The sequence below is a fragment of the Mauremys reevesii genome, linkage group 4 (assembly GCF_016161935.1).
Source record: "Mauremys reevesii isolate NIE-2019 linkage group 4, ASM1616193v1, whole genome shotgun sequence".
Taxonomy (NCBI): Eukaryota; Metazoa; Chordata; order Testudines; family Geoemydidae; genus Mauremys; species Mauremys reevesii.
Window position 1 is genome coordinate 94,642,445 of NC_052626.1, and position 24,340 is coordinate 94,666,784.

The window sequence follows — 24,340 nt, forward strand, 5'->3', positions numbered from 1 at the left end:
TCACCATTTAGCTATCAGATGGCAATGGTGTTTTCTCAAAAACATCTTGCATAATACACTGGACACCTGAAATGAGACTCACAAAATCTCTCGCTCTCAGTGTTTGTTTGTGCATTGTAACTGGAAACCACCACAGTGCAATAAGCAACGTGCTGCTTCATGCAGCTGCTTCTGTTCCATCCATAACAGGTAGTGTGGCTAATGGGAATGTCCATGTGGACTCTAGACACTGCATTTATATCCCTATACCTCTGCAACACCAGCCTCAAGTCACCTCCATCACTACTCTCCCTCCAGAAAATGGCAGCAGCTCCTTTATGTCACAGCATTCAAAAGGGCGCCACCATAAAGTCCAGAGATGAATATTGCCTTTCACCTTCAAAACACTTTACAAATGTTAAACCGCTAACAAATCCTCACAACATGAGGAATCAGAACAAGAGCGAAACCCAGAAACAAAGGAGAAAACAGAAGGAAAAAGTGGCTTGCCCAAAGGCAGACAGAGTCAGCAGTAGAATGGGGATTAGAAGAACTCCGGAGTCCAGGGACCAAACCACAGTGCACTCCACAATCCACACTAGCTTGAAAGGTTCCAGCAAAGAAAACTCTATGAACACCCCTACTCAAAATCTTCCAGGATTCTAACATTGAATCAGAAAATGCAACATTCTTTCATGACACTGCACCATGTATACAAAGAACTGCAAGTCCATTGTTCAATTTTGCAAGCATCAGAAAGGAAATAAAGGAGACAATCTAAGGCTGCTGCATTAGCATACAGAGATGGTTTGGGGAATGTGCAAGGCAGATTCTCAAAGAGTGGGTTATAGATGTGCAGGCTGTAACATACTTCTCCACAAGGTAAGAGCAAAGCAATGCCATCTCCTTCTCTACCCATCCTATCTAACAATCATCAATTCCAGCACATTTTTAAAGCTGAACTCTGTACAAGAATCAAATTGTGGAAAACGAGGGCCTCGTGCTCATGCCAGGAGTAGATGCCGACTAGCTTTTCTTCTTCCACTCCTGCTGCACCTAGAATCCTCTTGAGGACTTCCTCTCTCCTTCTTCATTAAATTCAGGCTCCTCATTCACCTCATGGCCCTGCACATCTTGTTCCCGGCCTCCATCTCTGCTCTCATTTCATAACCTTCTGCACCTCTGTCTCCTCCCAATCCTAGCATCAAACCTTATTTTATTCTACCCTCTGCACTCTGAACAGCCCACAGTTTCGGCAATCAAATGCTCCCTCTCCTCCTCCAAATGTCTCCTTTAAACCCACCTCTTTTTGAAGCCTCCCCATGATAAACAGAGGTGGGCTGAAGAGTTTTTCTATCCCATTAAAATTTTTTAATTTCCAAACTTTTCCTGTTCTGCATCAAAATGACCCGAGCCATTTCAAAGTTTTTTTTGACAAAACAAAAGAGAGACACCCCCAAAAAATTCAATCCTGGTCCTGAGAAAACTTTCCCGACTAAAGTTTTTGTTGAACCTCATCTTTTCCTGCAATAAGTTTTGGTTTCAATCAAATCAGCATTTCTGATGAAAAATGTTTCATTGAAAAATTCCTGACCAACTCTAATGATGAACTCTTCACTAATTAGGTCCCCAGCCTTAAAACATCTGAACTGTTGCCCCATGTTGGTTATCCATCTGAGTTCTTGGAGAAGGCAACCTTTGCCGGATTCTGATTTCACACGGATTTTACACTAGTGTAACTACTGACTTTAATTTATCCCAGTATGAGAGCTCAACCAGGCCCCTTGTCTTTCTATGCATTTTGTAGAGCACTCTGCACTTGTGGCATTCTCCAAATAATCATCTCATTAGAACAACGTCCAAGTTTAAAGAGGTGTGGTGGAATTTCTCTAGTGAAACTGGAGTTAGCAAGCACCTTGTCACTTATTTTCTACTTACATGTAAACCCTATCAATGGCAGCAGCATAGTTTTAGGAAGAACCGTCCTTAGTTAATCATTGCTGAAGAAGTACCAGGGAAGAGCTCCTGATGCCATTTTATTGGATACTGTGCCGAAATAGTGACTATTGTTTTCTTCTCACTCTTAGAGTCGTGATGGCAGATTTACTAGCGAGATTTATATCATTTAAAGGACATTGTGAAATAAGCTGGTGTTTCAAATTCCTCAACAGCCAGGTGTCACATCATAAAAACTGCTATCACAATTGGCAGCCTTGCATCAATCACCCTCTCATCCCTAAAGAATGAGGCACCAAAAAGACATCCCCCTCAAACGACAGGCGTTGGTAGGGAGCTGTAGGGAGAAATGTGCAGTGTCCCCCGCTGTACCTATTCAACAGATAAATAGGCTTCACTCTCCATGTCTAATATCCAGCACTTTCCAGGCTCACTAAATACACTTTAAAAATAAATACTAACCTGGAGGACTTTTGCCATCAAATCACCGTATTTTAAGAAAGGTCAAATTTTGGGCATAAACTACAGTGTTTGACAGCATCACTTTAAATGTCACTGAAATCCAATCCTTTCCTTCCTAAGGCAAGCATTGCCCTCTACACTTGGATAGTGAACATGTCCAGTTAGATTAAATTATTTGTCTACATTAAGGCAGCTAATATTTACCTTTATAATTAAGTCAACATAACCTTTTACTTCGTCACTGGAAACTGGAGTGTAGGCCCGGATGACAAGATTACCATTGATTTTGGAAGAGAGGTAAACATGCTGGCCTAGGGAGAAAGAGTTACAATCTAATCATCACTTTCAGGACTGGGGGAAGAGAAAACAAAAAGATTGGAGTGGGAAATAAGGAATCTAAACATATATAATAACTCCAATGAAAGCATTAGAAGCTAACCACGATAGGCAAATCCTGTTGGGATACAGAAGTTACGTCTCATCTAGTCACACAACCCTAGAAACATTCTTCACTACATTTCAGTCTAATCAAATAAATGCTATTGTTGAGAATATATTCTATATCCTTCAATATTTGTATTTACATAATCCATGGTTATCATAACACCATCAGGAGTATGCAGTACATACACACACACTATAGTTGATGAGAACAGCAATAGTATAAATTCCTTTTGCAACCATGAAATAAACTGCTGAACTATGTCATGTGGGCTATTTTGTTCATTTGTTTTGCACACCTTGACATTACCAGTACACGGACCCTAACCCTTTTCTTACAGGGCCACCTCAGATATTGAAAAAACACACACTTTGTGGCTCTTCCCAGTTCATGCCAATAAAGCAATACCATGTATAAATCTACAATTCCAGAGCTCTATTATTGAAAAACTAATATAGAGAATAGTCATTATTTCTACTGGACAGAAGATTTTTGCTTTGATGCAGTTTAGACAGCCACTCAGTAGAGGGGATACAATTTTTTCAAACTATTCCTACTGTCACATCTCCTTTTCTCTGCTCTAGTGGCTGGGCTCATGGTTAGAACAAGATGCTGCAGACTCTACTCATGTGTCTTCACATATAGCCTACAGTTGTAGGACTTTCTCCTATACATGTATATTTGGGAAGGGGCTCGGTTTAATACATGAGTCAATCTATATTTGGGATTTATGAAAAAATGAAAGCACAGTAATTTGGCTTTTGACGCTGCCCCCAGCCCAATAGGTATCCACACGGCCTCCGTTCCTTTTCCTGTTTGTCAGTGCTAATCTAGGATTCTTGTCACATGGTATTATAGGGAGCTTGTCCAACAATGCAGTACCATGGCTGCCTCTAGATGGAGTTTTTAATACCGCACCTTCCTGAGCACCAAATTCACTATGCTTTAAAAAACAGGGCAAAATCCTAAATTTACAAATAAAAATCATCACAGGAAAGAGTTTCAGTATTTACCTATAGGTAGCCCTAATACGTGATCCGGCGACGGAAGCCCAAACCTGAATTTCTTGGTATCATGGCTGATCTCCTGACGGAAAGCAAAGAGATGGAGAACAAACAACGTGCTGTTAACAAGACAGTACAGTATCCCTCTGAATTTGGAAAACAGCACAATATTCTTTGGTGAAACTACTGTTCATTAAAGTGCAAGCCAAAATCCAAGCAGCAAAACAGAAACAGTTTTGACAGTGAAGTCTAACAGTTCATCTTCTTCTAAACCTGGTTATAAAGGGCCAAATCTTGAAGTCCTCTCCTCTCCCCCAAAGCCACCAGGAAGGCAATTTTTCCTGATTAAGGACATTGTGACAACTGCAGCCTTACAACACAAATCATTAGATTTTCTCTAACCAACACGCATGCTCATTGTACCTCTGACATTTCCTGATCTATGACAGAACTGGCATGCCTCAGTAGAGGCACAGCCTTCCTTAATGTAAATGTGTAACGCCTACTTTCCACCAATGCAAATTCTACGTGTATTAAAAGGAAGATATGCCTCTGGATTAAGAACTGTGCATCCAAAGAAACTAATCCAATTATTTATTATTTTGAAGGGGTAACTAAAGTAAACACTAATTTTTGCATTATGTTTTAGGAACCAAATTTATGCAACATCTAGAAAAAATATTCCAAGACATTTCCAATAGCAGCTATGAATATGAGATGTTCCTCAAATACTTTAAATACTTAATGACAGAGAATCCTGTTTTAAGTAAACCCACTTAAGGAACAGGGAGGATACAAGATCCGGATGCCATATAAAAAGTTTATTACCAAAGGTGGTGATAAAATTGTATTGGAACACTCATGGAGATACTTTAAAGGGGTTGTTTAATACTAAAAAAATCATCTTTTTTACTTTCTAACTAAGGACCTCAAAACATCTTACAAACGTTCATTATAGACATGCCTTTAAACCACAACACTCACAATTGGAAATCCCGAAGTTCAGGGATGTTCATATCAGAGTTCTGAGCTAGCCCATTATCATCAGAGAAACTCTTTGGATCGAAGTTCAAATTTTAAAACCTCCACTCCCAATTTCAGAGATGAGGAGATCTGTGTTTGGGTTCATCTCTAATTACGCAAGCTTCACAACACTCCTGTGAAATAACTTAGCATTATGGGTCTTCATTTTGCAGATATGGACACAGACAAAACAAAGACTCATTCAACTGCTCAAGATCACACAGTGAACCAGTGTCAGAGCCAGGGAAAGAGCACAGATCTAACTCCAGTCCTGTTTGGTCATTAGACCATGTTTCCTCCCTGAGAAAGTGTAGGCTGCACAATCTAAGTGATCTTCACAGAGCAGTTTGGCAGGATTCTAAACAAACCAAATGGCTTTGGTCACCTCTTTCTTTATCAATGGCAATGGATACTTAGTGTTTGGATCCTGTAATGTAATGGGATCACTCTTCCTCTGGGATCTCCTAGTCTTGAAAACTAACAGCAAGGCTGTCGCGGCAATGACAACCAGAGCAATCAGCAAGGCCACGTCCTAAAAAAACGAAACAGATTGTAAATGACATCAGAGCAGTGCCGGGTTTACAATGGCTCCAGTGGCTCCATGGAGCTGGGCCTATGCTCAGAAGGGGCCCCGGCCTGCTCCGCTTGCACTGTGCCCCGAGACCCCGCTGGCTTCTCCCGCCCACCACTTGCTACTCTCAGCCTGTCCCTCGCCTGGCCAAGGGCTCCTCTCCGCTCCCTGGCCCCACCCCACTGCTCCTCTCAGCCCCCTGGCCAGACCCCAGTGCACCTCTGGCTCTGGGCAGTCTCTGCTTCCCACCACCTGTGGGGCCCCACCTGTCTCCCCAGAGCTGAGCCGCCTGGGACTGGTGCAGAAGCCTGGCCAGTCTCAGCCAGGGGGCTGTGTGTGGGGGGGGAAACAGGGTAGAGGGCTTGGCTGGGCCCCTCCAAACAAGTGCATCTTGAGGGACCCCGGTCAGGGCAGGTCCTGGCCTGGCGGATCGTGCCACTCCCGAGGGACCAGAGTGATTCCCGGCCCTGGCTGCGCTGCTGGCTCCGCCCAGCAGGCACAGTTGCTTCCCAGCAGGGCCGGTGAGTGCGGCCAGAAGGCAGGGCTTGGGGGAGTGGGTCTGTGGGCAGCCTGGGTGCGGGGGTGAAGGGGCAGGGAAGATCTCTGTGTTGGGGCACTAAGAAGTGGGGGTTCTGTAGGGGGTGCTGGGCAGTTGTGGGGGGGCTGTGGACAGGGGTGGTGGTGGTGCGAAGGGCACTGTGCATTTGTGGGTGGGTCTCAGGGTGCACTGGGCATAGTGGGCCGGGGGGGCTCTGTCCATAGGGAGTTGGGGGGTGTTGGGCAAGGGGGCTGTGTGGTGTGGCATAGGCCCGCCCCCAAGGGGAAGGGGCAGGCTGCCAGCACAGGGCCAAGCAGGCCACTATGCATCTGGCAACTGCTGGTTTGTAAATAGTGCCCTCGCATTGGGCAGAGCAGGGCCACCCCGTCATGCCCCTTTGCCTCTGGCTGGCCCCTCGCTCCGGGGACTGACCTCCCCGCGCCATGCTCCACTGCCTCCATGGGGGCCCACAAAAGGTTAATCCGGCCCTGCATCAGAGAGTCAGACAGCCTCTGCTCACATTGCTTTAGTGCATCAAATGCACCAGCCTCCAAGGGACAACACAGCTAAAGTGACCTTGGGCACGTTAATATTATGGCCACATAGTTCGGCCGGACGGGTGGGGGTGGGCAGCTCCCCGGGAGGCGAGGCTGTGAGGAGGATCTGGAGCTTTAGAAATGCTGAGGACCTGCGGGCTCCGGACAAGAGACAAACACACAAACTGAGCACCCCCCTCACAGCCCCAGCCGCCATTACTGCCCCCACCCCGATGCTCCTTTGCGCTAACGCGGCTCCCCCCGCTCCTCAAACAGCCCCATCCCGGGGGCAGCCCCATCCCTCGCCCCGCCCGCAGGGGGTGGGAGCAGGTGCCACAGAGCCCAGCCGTGGCGCAGCCTGCGCTGCACGCCGGACACAGCGCCCCTCGTACCGCGCTCGGCTCCATGACTGCGGCAGGCAGCGCTCACCGGTCCCGAGTCGCCTCCCGCTCCGCCCCGGTGCAACCTCCGAGTCCTCTTCCCTGCAAACTCTGCCCAGCCCGTGCAAACTCCTCCCGAGTCCCGCCCTGCGCACTCCCCCCCCCAAACAGTGTAACCCCCTCCAGCCCTGCTTTCTCTTCAGCCCGTGAAAAACCCTCCCGCCCTGCGCACTCCCCCCCCCCCAGTGCAACCCGCTCCAGCCCTGCTTTCTCTCCAGCCCCTGCACACTCCTCCCTGTTGCACGCTCCCCCCTCTCCCCAGTACACTGTCCAGCCCGTGCAAATCCCTCCTGCCCTGCAAGCTCCCCTCCCCCCCCCCCACTTTGCCATGCAAGCCTCTGATCTGCACAGTCCCACTGCTCCCTCACCCCACTGGAAAACCCTGCCCACCCATTTCAACACCTTCTGACCCTTGGTCCCCGCAATCCTTCCCCCTGCTTCAGCACTGTGCTAGCAGCTGACTAGAGAGGTCACTTCTACTGCACTTATGTTCCCTAACCAACCACTGGATTTCACCAGTCTAGATGAGGCCTGGTTTATACTTAAAATTTAAGTTGACTATCACAGGCCCCACTCACCATGCCAGGGCCTCCTAATAGCCCACCTGGGGATTAGCTCACCAGGTCTGATGCCCCCTTTGTCACTGACTTGTGCATGCTGCCACCTATCTCTGTGACTCAGGGTGCTTTCTCTTCATGGTTTGGCCCCCTCACCAGGTCACTGTAATCCTCCCCTTCTAGGGTATCAAAGTCTCTCCATGCAAAGTGGCACTCTTCCCTTCACCGCCCTGACCTTGCCACTCCTCCAGTGGCCCACCTTCTACTTCAGATTCCAGCTCAGGGTCCCTCCAATCAGCAGCCAAGGTCTGCACCATTTTACACCTTGTTGTTATTCCCCTGAACCTTTTCATATATCCTCTCCCCTAGGTTTCCCTCTCCAATGTCCTGAGACTGGCTACACACTCTGCTGCCTGGCTTTATACTAGCTCCACCTGTTCCTTCTCTGCCTCCATCCATCAATCAACCTTTCAAGCCCTGGCTCTCCCCCAGGTGCAGCCCATCAGATTAATTAATCTAATTTACCCTGCTCTGCCACCTTGTGTAATGTGACCATCCCATCACGTTGACATAGCTATATTGCTCAGAAGTTGCTATATTGCACACTCCTGAGTAAAGTAACCCCCAGTGTAGACAAAGTTCAGTGAAAGAATGCTTCCGTTGAAAAGCCACCGCTCAGGGAGATGATGTTCCTACAGTGATGGAAAATCCCTTCCACCAATGTAGTTGATACTATGGGGTTATGCTGGCATAGCCATGGTACCGTAGCTATGCCAATACAGTCCTCACAGTTTAGACATGACCTAAAATAGTGCATGCACATACACATTATACTAAGAAGCGAGAAAGGAAAATAATACATAACTCTGGGAGAAGAGAGAGAGATGCCAGCAATAATTTTCCACTGTCAGGTTATGGACAGTGGTACAATAAGGTTGCAAGATATAAAACCTCAGTACCATATTAAACCTGTCCCAGACAATTTCTTGGTGCATTAACTTTGGTAACACTTGTATATTTTGTCATGCTAGTGAAGTTATCCAAAATGAAAGTAAAATGCATGCATTATATTGTTATATAATGAAGCAAGTATGATTATAAAAAGAGGGGGGAAATGCATAATCCAATACCTCTACACCTCTTATTTTCTTGGTTCCTATCATTTTTACCTTTCTTACCACTGTTTTCTCCACTCACCACTTTAAAAAATAGGAGAATGTTTAGCCTCAAATACCATTAATTCTCCCCATTATTCAGACTGCCAGAGAACAGAGATGTGCTCTGGAAAATGCCCTGGTTTACAATTCAGTAGTTACATTAATGAATCCCTTAAGTCAGTGAAACATAGTGGGCAAAGCCCACAGTCCATCATAATCAGGACCCATGGAATTCTATGGCAGCATAAGATTTATTTCCATGGCAGAAGCTGTTGGATTCTGATGCCACAGAGGTTGATTAAGGTGGCATGACTTCTTATTTTCCATGGCAGAATAACGGTTAATTTGTTCAGTTGGAAAAACAATTTATACTTATAACATCTTAAAATAAAGACTAATGAAAGCAACATTTTTATATAAAGTTTCCATGTTGTTCAACTTACAGTTTGAAGACTTGACAAAACTAAACTAAAATAAAAAAAACTCTAAACACAAAAACACTCAAATTCCTCAGTCAGGAATTAATCCTAAACTTCACTGTATGTTAGTTTCAAACATGTGGCTTCCAGCATATTTTACTGTGACTCTAATGATTGCAGAGCTGTGTGACTAGATTATCAGTGGCTTTCTGAACTGTGCTTTTGGTGGGAAAAGAATTTGTCTTCTCTCAAAGATATGACTTCAATTCCTATGATAAGATGAAGGCAAGAAAGGTGTCTTGAAACCCTTGAAAGAATTTCAGGAGTTGATTTTTATCTGATCTTTTGATTATTGCAGGCCATTTCTGAAGCCTCTTTCTAGCCACTATTATTTTTCACTTTCTTCTAGTGATGGTCCTTTCTTGCCAACCACAAGCTGGATTCTGGATCATGCAAAATTCTGATTCTTTCATTAAACTATTCAGCCCAATTCTACTCCACTTGTCCAGTTTTACACAGGTGAAACTATTGACTCCACTGGAATTACTCCTTAATTTACACTGGTGTAAGTGCCTGAAAAATCAGGCCCATTCTCTCTGGTTTCAGAAAGGAAAAGCTTCCTCCTTTTGTGTGGGTCCAATATTTGAAGGCAATTTTCTTCCATTAAAAATTACAATTATGGTCCATATGCTTCTTGCCTTTCCATAGCAGAGGGGGAAGCCAGCAGGGATAAAGCAAGAGAAAAATAGGCCTGGGAAGACCCTGTGGAAAACAAATGGAGTAACACATGCTGCATGATGCAGCTGCCATCAGTTCCTCCACTGGAGACCCCCACAAAGGAAAAGGTGTGTGGGCAGCCAGAGGTTGAATATCTGCTTTTCATGCTCCCTGACAAAGTATATCGAAGGAGAGTAGGACATACAAGTTACTGCTGCTCTGTGTTCTCCAGTGGGGCTCACCTGAGCACAAGCAAAGGTGGAGAACTGGGAACAGCATAACACAGGAGTCAGCTGTGTGGTCCTCGGCGGGTAAGGGAGGAGGGAGGAGATAGGGCAATAAAGAGTTGGGAGCCACATGAAGGCAACACATATCCATATAAGATCCACGGGGTTTCCGATATCTTTTCCCATGGATGCAGATTTTAGGCCAACATCACTTTCCTGTTTCATACCATTGTCAGGCCTACATTTCTTATGCAATGGACATACTCACTCTCAAAAACAGAATTTTTGTAAGCAAGAGCACACTTTCTTTCAGAAGACATGGACCTGTGCTAGTAATTAAGGGCCAAATTTTTCTTTCAAATACTTTCTACCAGGTGTAGCATCCATCCATAAAGTGTTTGCACGGTTGGATTCTAACACACATGCATACACGAGGCCCAATGTTGCAGAGCTAATTAGCTAGGTGGTTGGTCAGAGATGCATCACATATAACCAGAGTATCAGAAAGCCTGATCACACAGGACTGGGACTTCCATTTCACATACTGATCATGCTGTGAAACAGAACCCAGCACCTTTGTGTACTTGTTCTAGACATTAAGAAATAGTAGCAGTTGTTTTTAAATCTAATTATTTCAATAGGGAGAAAACAAATACCTATTCCAGATAAAAATGTAACACAAAGCTTTAATTTGCTTCCACAAACTGTTACTGAGAGGACTGTTTTCACTTGCATTTCAAGAAACAAATGATTTCATCTTGATTTTAGACTCTTGGAGCATGATTCTCATTTACACTAATGTCAGTTTATACCATCATGGCAGTGAAGAAGGACTCTGAAATAGGTGTAACTGCCATTTACTGGAGCGGGGTAAAGTGGTCTTAGTGAAAATAAGAATCAGGCCCTGATCTCTGTTATGAAAAATTATATTAAACAGTAAAAACAAAGGTTTGGCAAAGTAACACTCTTTAACCTCAGTAGTCTTCCACCGCATCCTTTTCAATCACACCTACAATTCTGTTTCAAGGGTAGTACCCAAGGGCCAAATTCCTTTCTGACAAAGGTGGATGACATCAAACATCCAATGACATCAACAAAGTTATAACCAGAGCTGTGCAAAAGCAACAGAACTGCTTTCAGTACACTTGACCACAAATAAAGACCACACACAATGAAAAAACAGCTTGCATCCACTGTTCTTCAGGCAGTGAATGGCCAGTCTCTTTTCCTCACACTTTCCCTAGGTTTTATAGCCTTAGATTTTGAAGTATTTTCATGTGCTCTGGGAGCTTTTGGTATGGTCTTGACAGAATATTTTCAGTGGAGGGAAGACTCTTGTCAAAGGTGCCTGACACATAGCTTTGGAGAGCAATATTCTCTTTGTTTTGCACAGTTGCCAAAAACTTTCTCAGTTGCACCATAATAAAAAAAAATAAAATCAGAAGACTGAGTCCCAAACCCTCCAAAGGTTAGATTGCAAACAACTGAGTCGGACTGATAAACTTAGTGACAGATCTCTGAAGACAATAGGGATTATGCCATTCAAATGGCTATAATCACAATTGGGCTCTTTACCTGTATTCTGACTACTTACTTTAGTCATTAAAATATTCTCTGACTTGATTATTCTTTAAACTAAATATTGTACCATTATATTTATGATCTTTTCTAAACTGACTTTTGGATGCAGATTTTCAAACACTCAGCCATGCACAAAAATGCATGTGCAATTGTATGGCTAATTTGCATTGACAGTTGCTGAAATTCCATCTGCAAATCAGGTTCATGCAAGTTGCCATGTGGGCATTAGGTAAACAACTGTGGTTTGCATGTGAAAATATCTGATTTGCAAGGACCACCTTGTTACAGTATTTGCATGTGTAGCAGTTCTGTGTATAATTCTAGGCTTTTGACTTGGCAGATCTGGCCCTTGAAATGCTTTTAAATTAGTTAAGTAATGCTAAGAACTTTTCTCATTACTTGTTGAGCTGATGTGATCAACTATTCATGTGTTCAAATATTTTAGAATAAAGAAGGGCAAGTGGCTGACGTTTCAACAGTGACAATCCTACATCTTACACATCCCTGATGTACCTTGTAACACTGCTCTACAGCCAAAATGCTTCTGAAATAAATGTAGTCCAACTTTACTAATTCTGGGTCACTGAGAACGAAAATGATGCTTAAAATTGTTGATTGGCTCTAGTTTTCAAGATATGCTATTGGGTCAGTATATACGACCCTTGACTTGGGAATAGCGGAGGATAAGTGAGTTATAAAGGGAAGGGATCTCAATTTAAACCAGAAATGACTAAAATACATCTTTGACTGGATCTATGAATAAATCTATGACTGGGTTTGGACAGTACTTGCTTTTTAGGCAAAACAATGAATGATGCAATCTGAAGCTGGTATTGCATCATACATGATATGAATTGCATCATGTTATTCCTAGAAGTCATGGATGATGCAATCATAACGAAGCTTACATCACTCTGCTGAACAAGTTGCCCTATATCAGCTCTAGAAATCATACAGTGTCGTGCTCTCTTATTTGCCAGTGTTTGATTTTGCAAAGGGACACATTTCTGTTTAGCCAAAGTGAGTAGAGATGCCTTGTACTTGTGTCATAAACAGTTAGTTAAGGGTTAAGGTTTTTTTCTACCTGTAAAGGGTTAACAAGCAGTACCTGTGGACACCTGACCAGAGGACCAATCAGGGACAAGATATTTTCAAATCCCTGTGGAGGGAAGTTTTTTTTTTTTCTGTTCTTTGTTTTTTTAGAGAGTCTCTCTTGGGAGTTGAGGGAGCCCAGACATCTTAATCAAGTCCTCCCAGGTTTCTGCAATAAATTCTTCTATTCAAGCTAGTGAGTATTAGCAAGGAACTAGTATTCTTATACTTTTATTTCTGTATTTGCAATTCTGTGTTTTGCTATAGAATTTCTTTAATTCTGTACTGTTATTGCTTTTACTGAGAAAGAAAGGAGGGGGAATTCTCTCCAGAGATTGATAAGTTTAGACCCTGTGTATTGTTCCATCTTGGTTACAGAGACAGTTACTTTCTTTTTATTCTTTAATAAATCTTTCCTGTAAAGGACTTGGTTGATCTTTCCTTGGGTGGATTCTCAGGGAGAGGGGAGGAGGGAGGCATCCCTCTGTAGTTGGATCCCGGTATCTCTCCTAGGAAAAGGGAGGGGGGAGGAAGCAGGGGGGAATGGTTTATTTCTCCTAGGTGTAAGAACTCCATGGATTTGGGGCTCTTGGGATCCCCAAGGATTTTGGGGAAGGACTGTGTCCCAATACATGTACATTATTGGGTGGTGGCAGCTTTTACCAGATCTAAACTAGGATTTTAGTTTAGGGGAACCAATGCAGGTCCCCATTTTGGAACCCAACAGCTCTAAGTGGGGGTGAGACCTATGACAACTTGTGTGAACAGTGCAGATAACTTCTGCTATGTTTGTGGTGAAGTGACTTTTGCATCACAAAAGCGCAGTATAACCACTATGGTTAAGAAAGCCTATCACCTTTATTTTGGCTGCAAAATTGGAGATCAGGACAAGAGGTGGGCCCCACACATATGCTGCAACACTTGTGCAACAAATCTTCGCCAATGGTTGAACAGGAAAAGGAAATCTATGCCTTTTGCAGTGCCAATGATTTGGAGAGAGCCAACAGATCATAACAGCAATTGTTACTTCTGCATGGTGCCTCCAGTTGGGAAAGGTGTGTCAAAGAAGAAAAAGTGGACTGTGCATTATCCAAACATTCCATCAGCTATACGCCCAGTACCCCACGGAGAAGGACTGCCGGTTCCTGATGCACCAGAATCACTCTCACTTGAGTCAGACGAGGAAAAGGAAGAGGATGAAACTTCTGGTCCTGAACCATCAATGTCACAGGACCCACATTTTCTCCCATCCTCCTCCTCTGAACCACACCTCATAACACAAGGTGAACTGAATGACCTTGTCAGGGATTTGGAACTACCCAAGAGTAAGGCAGAGCTGTTGGGCTCCAGACTACAGCAGTGGAATCTCCTGGCAGGTGATGTTAGGGTTTTCCATGTTCCGTGACCGTCAAAAGGATCTTGTCCCATTCTTCTTCATGGAAGGTGATCTTGTAGCCTGCAACAACATCGATGGTGTGATGGCAGCCCTCAACATCGTTCACGATCCAGATGAGTGGACACTCTTCATTGATTCACCGAAGACGAGTCTTAAAGCTGTTTTACTGCATAATGGCAATGTTTTGCCATCAATTCCAGTTGGTCATGCAGTCCATATGAAGGAAACCTATGACAACATGAAACAACTTTTGAGGTGCATAAACTATGACCAACATCAGTGGCAGCTTTGTGGCGATTTGAAGGTTGTTGCTCTCTTGCTTGGTCTGCAGACTGGATACACAAAGTACTGCTGTTTTCTCTGCGAATGGGATAGTCGTGCAAGAGATTCCCACTACATCAAGAAAGATTGGCCACTCCGACAGTCATTGGAGCCTGGGAGGAAAAGTGTTCAGCATCCACCACTTGTTGAATCAAGGAAGATTTTGTTACCACCCTTACACATCAAGCTGGGTCTGATGAAGAACTTTGTCAAGGCCATTGACAAAACACAAGCAGCTTTCAAGTACCTCCGTGGAAAATTTCCAAGGTTAAGTGAAGCTAAGATAAAGGAAGGTGTCTTTGTTGGTCCTCAGATTTGTGAACTTCTTCGAGATGATGCATTTGACCATGCACTGCGTGGCAAGGAAAAGACAGCATGGAAAGCCTTCCAGTTAGTGGCAATAAATTTTCTCGGAAACAACAAGGCAGACAACTACAGGTTGTTGGTGGAAAACCTCCTCAAGGCATACAAAAGCCTTGGTTGCAACATGTCACTAAAGATGCATTTTTTGCACTCTCATCTAGATTTTTTTCCACCGACTGCGGAGCAGTGAGCGACGAGCACAGCGAGCGATTTCACCAGGACATTGCAACAATGGAGAAACGCTATCAGGGCAAATGGAGCCCATCGATGCTTGAAGACTATTGCTGGACAGTGACAAGAGATGCTCCATTTAATGAATACAAGAGACAAGCCAAGAAGCGCCGAGTAGACACTGAATAGGACTAAACTATGTACATAATAGTTTTTTGTCTTTTGTTTCATAATAAATTTTATTTATATAACCCTTTTGCTGATTTTTAAAGTGTTACATAAACAGGACAGGTGAAATATTGTCATGTAAAGCAACCATAAACACATGAAAAGACCTAGGTTTACAATTTATGATTAAAACTCTACTATCTACACAATATACATAGACATAAAATGTAAAAACTTAAATACCTTAGAAACAGTAGCCAATCAGTTGTTTTAATTGTCATATTTGAATTCAGCACATCAAAATACATAATAAATAGCACATTTTATCTCTGAAGCAGACGACTTCTCAAAAATTGTAGACCAGTGTAATCCACATTCCCAACATGGAGTGGCTGATATTGGACTCAAATAGTAAAGAATTCAAGTAGGGTAATGTAATTAATGCAAATCAACTTGGGTTTATGGAAAATAGTTCCTGTCAAAGTAACTCAATTTTTTTTTATGAGATTACAAGTTTGGTTGATAAAGGTTAGTGTCGATGTAATATACTTCTCTAAGGCGTTTGACTAGGTATTGCATGACATTTTGATTAAAAAGATGGAATAATATAAAATTAACATGGCACACATTACATGGATTAAAATCTGGCTAGCTGATAGCTCTCAAAATATAATTGCAAATTGGGACTCGTCATTGAGCAGGTGTTTTCAGTGAGGTCCCACAGAAAACAAAATCATCACTGATAAAATTTGCAGATAACATGAAGATTGGGGGAGTGGTAAATAACAAAGAGGAGAGTTCACTGGTTCAGTGCAATCTGGATCACTTGGTAAACTAGGTGAACTAGGTGCAAGTAAACAATATACATTTTAATACAGCTATCTGTAAAAAGTATACATCTAGGAAAAAATAACATAGGCCATACTTACAGGATGGGGGACTCTATCCTGAGAAGCAGTGACTCTGAAAAAGTTTTGGGGTCATGGTGGATAATCAGCTGAACATGAGTTCCTAGTGTGACACTGTGGACAAAAGAGCAAATGCGATCCTGGGATACATAAACAGAGAAATCTCATGCACAAGTAGAGAGGTTATTTTACCTTTATATTTGGTGCTGGTGTGACTGCTGCTGAAATAGTGTCCAGTTCTGTGCCCACAATTCAAGAAGGACGTTGATAAATTGGAGAGGGTTTAGAGAAGAGCCATAAGAATAATTAAAATATTAGAAAATATGCTTTATAGTGATGAGCTAAATAGATTGATAAACTAAAAGCTCAAAGAGAAGGTTAAGGGGTGATTTGATTACAGGCTACAAGTATCTACAGGGGAATAAATATTTAATAACGGGCTCTTCAGTCTAGAAGAGAAAGATGTAACGTGATTCAATGGCTGGAAGTTGATGTTTGACACATTCAGACTGGAAATAAGGCATAATTTTTTAATGGTGAGAGAGTAAGTAGCCAGTGGGACAATTTACCATTGGCATCAATGGATTCTCCTTCACTGACCATTTTAAAATCACAATTGGATGTTTTTTTTCTAAAAGATCTGATCTAACAGTTATTTTGGGGAAGTTCCATGGCCTGTGTTGTACAGGAAGTCAGACAAAATGATCACAATGGTCCCTTCTGGCCTTGGAATCTATGAGCCATAATGGCCCATAAGCAGTTAGACTCTACAAAAGTTCATGCAGCCATTTTCAGTGCATAACTATTTTTATTATACGGTCACATATTACATATAAAAATATTGAGCCAAATCCTACAGTCCTTTCTCAGTCCTTCCAGTCAACATGTCTATTTCTGACTGAGTCACTACTAAAGAGGGCAGCCTAACAGAAACTAATAGATGAATATGACTGATTTCAAGCCCTCTATCAACAATTCATAAAGTGTAGTTTCAAAGCCAGACACAATGGACCTGATTCTCCTTTCACTTAAACTGATGAGAGTCATCGCAATCAATGGAGTTAAACTGGTGTAAACAAGTTAAAGGCAAATCAGACCCAGTAAAATGTACCAAAAAAAACAAAACAAAACAACTCTGCTAAATTTACAGGATGTTGATATTATTAAAAAGATGCAAGGGATTAAAATGAATATGTGACCATGAAATGCATCCCTTATCTTACAGATCCACTGAGTTTTCTAAATACAAAATGAGGAGCTTAATGTCCAAAAGCCACATTCAAAGGAATTTTAATCTTTACTTGGAAAACTGTAAACTACTAGAAGGTCGCTAAAGGTCATGGTGAATTTCCTTGTGAAGGCAGAACTGCTGGAGCAGATGATGCGAGGTACCAGATCTTCACTGAATTTAGCTGTTGTCTTGAAAGTTTGAGTAGTTTGGAAATCCTTGTGCCTTGCCTGCATATGGTAGCAATGCATTCATATTAGTGAACAGCACAGAAAGCAAAGCTGTTGCATCAGCTCTATACTGATTATATTTTATGTAAACAAGCCCTCAGCAAGAATTTCTGTAGTTAAATGTTACCAAGACTGGCAATTAATGTTAAATTATCTTAACTAGCCGAAGTATTGCAAAGTTTAAAAATTGCTGCTAAAAAAAAAAAAAAAAGTCACCCCATGGGGCAGAGAAGTGGATTATTCTGCATTCTAACTCAGCTTCCTTGCTGTAGTGGCTATCACAACAAGTTTAGACACCTGCAGCCAGATCCTCAGCTGGCACTAATCATCACTCCTACGCTGAAGTCAACAAACCTGCTCCAATTTATACCAGCTGATGATCTGGCCCATAAAGAGATACCATCCCACTCAATTCATGTTACTGAGTAAAAAGCAAAACCACCAGTACTGTAACAATTATGTCTTCTGTACCTGAAAAACAGATCTCAAATTGAAAAAGCTGGAGCCTGATTCTACTCCCATTGAAGTTGATGGTAAAATTCTCATTGACTTCTGCGGGAGCTCCTGAAAACTAGCCTTTTTATTTTAGTCAATACAGGTTCTTACATGACCCTCATCACTGTCATATTTGAGCACCTTCCAATAGTTCACTGAGTGACATGACTCACAAGTGTCACGTTCATTTCATTCCCTCCCTCTCCTATCTTCCATCTAATACCTGCAGATTTCTGAAATTATGTTAACCTGTAATGTGTGACTGCCCCAAAGATACACAAGTTAAACAATGGGTAACTTAACTGAAGCTAGACTCAGACGACCATCAATGAGTTTGGAATTTGGCCTTTACTGTATGGGAACGTGTTCAGACAGATTAACACACTATAGGTCAAATTCTGCCAACAGTTACACTGCTGGAACCCTACTGACAGAGGAGAAATCTGCTTTCCTTGACAGACTTATATGCTAAGTTTGTATTTGTTATTTGGGGGTGCACTACAACAAGGCCTGTTAGAACTGGTCTTTTGAGCTGTATAGCACGAATTGAGTAGATCTAGAAAAATGACAACTGGAAAAACTTTTAAAAGATTCCCTGGTGAAAACTTCCAAGGGTTCTCAACTATCCTGTCAAGACTACACGTTCATACACTGGAATAAATGGAGATGCCACTGAAATTGTTTTGTCATCTAGTGTCATTACATTTCGAAAAGTTGGAAAAGCAAAGCAGATTAAGGAAACACACTACTGACTTGAAGAAATAGAATCAAAGGTAGGAATAATAATATATGACAGGGGTAGCCAAACTTACTGACCCTCCGAGCTGCATACGATAATCTTCAGAAGTTCGAGAGCTGGGCTCAGGGTGCGCCTGTCAGGGCTCAGGGCTTCAGCCCTGCAGGGCGTGCTTGCCTGGACTAAAGGTAGGGTGACCAGATGTCCCGATTTTATAGGGACAGTCCCAATTTTGGGGTCTTTTTCTTATATAGGCTCCTATTACCCCCTGTCCTGATTTTTCACATTTGTTGTCTGGTCACCCTAACTAAAGGAGAGGGTCTTGGGCATCAGAGCTTCAGTTGCAGTGGGGCTGAAGCCCCAAGCCCTGGTGGGCATGGCCTGCAGGGCAGAGGCCCCGAGAGTCCCCCTCCCACTGGGCAGATGCTCAGAGCTCTCTCTCCCCCATCCCCAAGTCTGGTAGGTGGAGAATGGGGTGTGGAGGGCTCTGAGAGTTGTACTTTAACTGTAAAAGAGCCACATGTGGCTCACGAGCTGTGGTTTGGCCACCCCGATATATGATGAAGAGTCAAGGCTGAGATTTTTCAAAAGTGACTACTGATTTTGGGTGCCTCCATTCCCGGGTGCCCAACTTGAGACATGTTAAAGGGACCTGCCATTCAGGAAGTGCTAAGGACCTGTCCTCTGAAAAGGACTAGGCCCTTTTAATGTGCCCCAGGCTGGGCACCTAAAGCAAACTCCGTGGCTTCTTCCCCACACCCAATACATACCAGTATTGTTAATATAGTGATTGATCCAGTCAATGAAAACAGCAACGTTTGTATATACTCCTGGGTAGTTTTTTCTTCCACAACCGAAGCCCCAGCTTATTAGTCCACTCAGAGTGTAAAATCCTGACTCTTCTGAAGGACAAACTAATGGTCCACCTGAGTCACCCTACATGGTAAGAAAAAATAGTTTATGTTACAAATTAACATTGCCTTTTCAATATGCTGCCATGACAAACCTTGACTCATTATATGTTTGATTCATACTTAACTCATTTCTTTTCATCCTTTTTTATCAAAGGCTCAAGATGTGCCATTTTGGGGGGGTGTGGGTGGGTGTGTAATATGAATAGCTGATGGCACTGTTGAAATGCCAAATTGTTTCACAATGTACCAGGTAAGTAATTTTTGTCCACAGTGAAGCAAACCCTTCCACTCACATCTCAGCACTCCCTATGTCAGAATCAAAGATCTTTTCAGTTCCCTGATAAGTACAATAGTGGTACTTTGTGTTAACTTACTGTGCACGAGTCCTTTCCCTCCTCCAGAGGGAATCCAGCACAGAGCATCCGCTGGGTCACCTTGCTGGGATAATTTACATAGTAATTCTGACATGTCTCAGAGACTAGGATTGGGACTTCCAGCTGCTGAAGTTTATTGGACTTTTCTCTGTCTTGAAATGAAAAATATCTTAAAATCAGCAAAAACACAGACCCGTGATGAACACGGATATATACCTACCTCCTGCCATAGACACGCTGAAAAATACCCCTGGGATCACCATGCCCTTCCTCCTGACAACGCAGGATTGCTCTCTACAAGACATTCTGTCATGCTTTGTCCTATCTTTAAATGTTTCAAGTGACAATGTTTCCAGTACTCCCCCTCTGCAGACTGTACCACATTTTAATATATCTGATTCTTATCATGCCCCATTCACAGCTCACCATCCATGTAATCAAGAACAGCTCCCAATTAACACATTACTTTTCTAGGAGCCAAATAAAGATACGATTCGCTGTCTCATGTGCCCTATAGTGTTTGTTAAAATATATCTGCAGTATGCAGTATGCACAGCCCCATGAAATGAAAAGTCTTGCATACCTTCATTATGAATACCCCACCCTGTGGTGGTGCACACCCTAGAAGGCTGAACCACCTCATCCTTCTCAGGCAGGCACACTGGACGCACATAGTGATTAAACTCCAGGGGCTCAGTCAATTGCAATAATGCAATATCGGAATCCATAGTGATCTCGTTAAAATCTTGATGAATAATGTACCGCTTCACTGATCTTCTCTAGAAAAGGGAAGACACAGCAATTCATTGAATGATCTGGGAGCCTGGTGCTTTAAATCATTCCAGTTTTATGAATGTGCCTGGAGCTCTGGTGATGGTGTATAAAGAACAACCGAGATTATTAATGATTAAGGCTGCATGTCTGTCACAGAGGTCATGGAAATCATGGATTCTGTGACTTTCCATGACCTCCGTGACTTCTGCAGTGGCTTACCTGGACGGGGGGGAGGGGGGGGCTCCCCAGCTCCCACCAGCATGGTCCTGCAGCTCCTAGGCAGCATGGCCAGTGGGGCAGCTCCCATTGGCTGAAGTTTCCAGCCGATGGGAGCTGCAGAGCCAGCGCTTGTGGCAGGAGCAGCGCACAGAGCCCCCCCGGCTGCCCCTCTCCCCGGGTAGGGAGCCTGTCAGCCCCACCGCCTAGTCCCCTCTCCAAGCACCAATGGGGGGGTCCCAGACCACCACCACCCAGCACCCCAGCCTATCTCCCCGACACCCACAGTCCCCTAGCCCAAGTTTTAGTTAGGGGTATATAGTAAAAGTCGTGGACAGGTCACGGACTGTGAATTTTTGTTTACTGCCTGTGACCTGTCCATGACTTTTACTAAAAATACCTGTGACTAAAATGTACCCTTATTACTGATTAACCGCTTGAAAGAAGCTGTCTTGTCATGATAGGTAAGGGATACACATGTAGGACATTCAGGAACTAAAGTCAGCAGAATGGGATGCGGAAGGGCTGCAAACAGACTGAACTCCCACTGTTCTGTGACAACGGACAGTGTCTGTATTGGCAACGATCACCAGGTCTTACAGAATGTAGAGCTAAGATACTGGAGCAGTTGTGGCTGAGCCATTCCTCCACCATGAGCTTCCCCCTTTGCACCCTGCACACTTGTGAGTTGGGAGCAGTGCTCAGAGTTTGGGGCTCACTGCTGCTCACTTCCAAGTTCTGTGCTGGCACCTAAACTTCCTCATGCGCATGTGTAGCCTCCATTAACATTTGCACAGCAGCTCAACAATCTGCTGCATCCTCCATGCTACCAGTTAGTGAGAAGTATTTAATGTACAAACCAGGTTTAATTCATAATACCTGACTGTGCTCTTGCTCTGTAATATCATGGAGTCCAGCAACCACCATCCATAAATCTCTGTACTGTTCCCTAAAGAAGAAGAAGAAAGCAGGAACATTCTCAGGGCTGTTCTCACCATGAAGTTTATTTAACAATCTCTGGCATGATTAATCCTTAAGAATCTAAGATTAAAATTCAGGGGCCCAATCCTATCCCATAAATCAATGGGAATAACTTCAGTAGCAGCACGATCAAGTCCTGTAACTTGGCAGTGTGATTAGGCAAAATAATAATTTGAGCTAGGAAGAAAGAGCTTGCGGGGTCTGATTCGTATGCAAAGCATCTAGAGAAGCAGCAGGACACAGACATGCTAGGGACAAAACCAACACTTAACACCATTTTTTTAGTTTCATGTCAGTTTTTCATTAAAAAAATTAAAAATGATTAACAGAATCACAGAGATCAAAAAACACAACAGAAAAACTCTGTCATACCCTTTACAGTTGTTTCTCTTTTTGTTGAGACAACAAAAACGCTGAAGGATTGACTAAATCAATTAATGCAGAACCACTAGAGGCCATATAAAGATTCTGATGGGATGAGATCATGCAAAGTAGAATTTTCCTCTGACCACAGTTCTCATAGGGTTGTTTTCTTTTCTTTTGTTTTTTTAAATACAGCAAATCAGGACATGTGGGGTAAAATTTCCAAAGCCACCTAAGTCCCATTTTCAGAAGTGGCTTACGCAGTTCAGAGCTTAAGTTCCATTAAAAAAAAATCAGTGGGGTTTAGGACCCTAAATGCCTGAGTCACTTCTGAAAATGTGACCTCTGATCTTTAAAGACAATCAAAATTATTTGAAAATGGACCAGAATTTCTAGGGTCAACCCTGGGAGAAGAAGCTCTTGCAGAAAGAGAGCCCCTGCTGTGGAAAGAAAACCTGATGGTAAGAACAGGAGGATCTTTATATGTGCTTTTCATTAAATTAGAAAATGAAAACAGTCATATAAGATTCATTACAAATGATCTAGAAAACACTAGAGAGTTACAGTACTTTTTGGAAAATATATTTTTAGAAGGAGCTGCTGCTGCCCAGGTCTATGATTAACTCCTTCCATAAAAGTGTCCTCCTCAACACCGGTAACAAGGAGTAGGATCTGTGGGTTTATGAACTTCTTAATAATGACAAGCCTATCACAACCCTCTGGGCAGATAGACCAGGCCTCCTGTTGATATCCCAGGGTCTAAACAGATTCTGAGGGATCTTCTGGATTTGTGGATGGGCCCTGGCAGTTCATGCTATGGAGAGGCACAGGACAATCAGGGAGGAATTCCCCAGGGCTGGCAGATAGATTTGGGGAGTATAAATCTTGTCAGTATCCCTTTAAGTGTCAAATTAATTGTATGAGAAGATGTTAGCTGCCCATGCTTTACACCAATCTAATAGAACAAAATCCAAACACATACATCACATTGTACATGACATCTTGTGATAAAGAACTCCTCACAGAAATCTTATAGTATCTTCTTCCCACGTGTACCTACTTATAATTAAAGCAGTGAGCAGCTGTGACAACCCACTCTTTGGTAAGAGCTGCTCCTCCACAGATGTGCTCGGCTGAAATCTGTATGCTGACCTGCCAAGGCCATGAGTAGGGGACAGCTTCCTCACCACCCATTATCCTACTGAAGAGAAACCTGGGCTGATTTGAAGGCACTCCACAGATGTCATCTGTTATATGGAACAGAAAGGGTTTATATACTCAAGGAGAGTTCAGTTTTCAGTTGGGGACAGAGTTTACATTTGCTTGACTGCATTTACTGTGATGGTAGCCTACCTCAACAATCTTTTTCCTAACCCTAACCTCCCCCACTGCAATGCATCAAAACGTGTAGGGACACCACTGCCAAGAGAAGATGTTCATTGCAGAAACAGAGTCTAGTTATAAGAGTAAGATTATCTACAGTACAGTTAATTAGCCTTAGGTCTGCAGTAAATTGAGGATTCATCCCAGTCTATAAACCTTTAGGGGTAAAAAGACAATTTCTAAAAGTACAGGCATTTTTCTCCAGTGCCTGGTGTTATCATTTACACTAGTACAAAGTGGTTTTTTGCAAAATGTTACCAAATCAAAATAGTGGCATTTTAAACCCACATTTTACTGGTGTGAGTGATCGCACAAGGTGCAGCACCAGAGAATCAGGCCCTACTACTCTAAAGCCAACTCTATTTCTTTATACCTTTATTTCTTTAGTAGTTCTTAACTGGAGCATCTTGGAGCAACTCAAGGTACAATCATAAGTCATTCTTCTCCCCTCCTTCCCGCCCAAATTGTACCACATTCCCACTGAAGAAGGCATATCACAGGCTGACTTACCTGGAATTTCTGTGGTGGTATTTAGTCCCTCAGGAAGTGCTGCTTCATTGTTCAAAGCTGATATGTTTAAATCTAGCAAGTGAAAATAGCATATTAGTGCATTTCAAA

The 24,340-nt window shown here is 42.9% G+C and overlaps 2 protein-coding genes across 13 annotated transcripts in view; both read right to left on the minus strand.

The window, feature by feature from the left end:
* Positions 1–7,021, minus strand: part of LOC120402897 (NADH-cytochrome b5 reductase 2) — a 28,933-nt gene extending 21,912 nt beyond the window's left edge. For both annotated transcript variants that reach the window (XR_005597348.1, XM_039533461.1), the window contains exons 1-4: positions 6,904–7,021; positions 5,252–5,398; positions 3,853–3,925; positions 2,602–2,708 (exon numbers count right to left, since the gene is read on the minus strand). Coding sequence is in view for 1 of the 2 variants with exons in the window: in XM_039533461.1 (XP_039389395.1) it covers positions 2,602–2,708; positions 3,853–3,925; positions 5,252–5,398; positions 6,904–6,918 (342 nt within the window). In the remaining variant the exon portion in view is untranslated. The remainder of the gene's footprint in view (positions 1–2,601; positions 2,709–3,852; positions 3,926–5,251; positions 5,399–6,903) is intronic.
* A 9,728-nt stretch (positions 7,022–16,749) lies between these two features.
* The window catches only part of OVCH2 (ovochymase 2), a 71,071-nt gene continuing 63,480 nt past the window's right edge, over positions 16,750–24,340 (minus strand). For 5 of the 11 annotated variants that reach the window (XM_039535888.1, XM_039535887.1, XM_039535886.1 and 2 more), the window contains 7 exons: positions 24,233–24,304; positions 23,400–23,586; positions 21,875–21,944; positions 20,589–20,784; positions 20,006–20,157; positions 19,488–19,653; positions 16,750–17,486 (listed from right to left, as the gene is read on the minus strand). In XM_039535888.1, coding sequence (XP_039391822.1) covers positions 17,437–17,486; positions 19,488–19,653; positions 20,006–20,157; positions 20,589–20,784; positions 21,875–21,944; positions 23,400–23,586; positions 24,233–24,304 — 893 coding nt within the window. In that variant the 3' untranslated portion in view covers positions 16,750–17,436. Of the gene's footprint in view, positions 17,487–19,487; positions 19,654–20,005; positions 20,158–20,588; positions 20,785–21,874; positions 21,945–23,399; positions 23,587–24,232; positions 24,305–24,340 lie in introns of those variants that run through there. The other 6 variants (XR_005597808.1, XR_005597810.1, XM_039535891.1 and 3 more) reach the window with 6 other exon arrangements.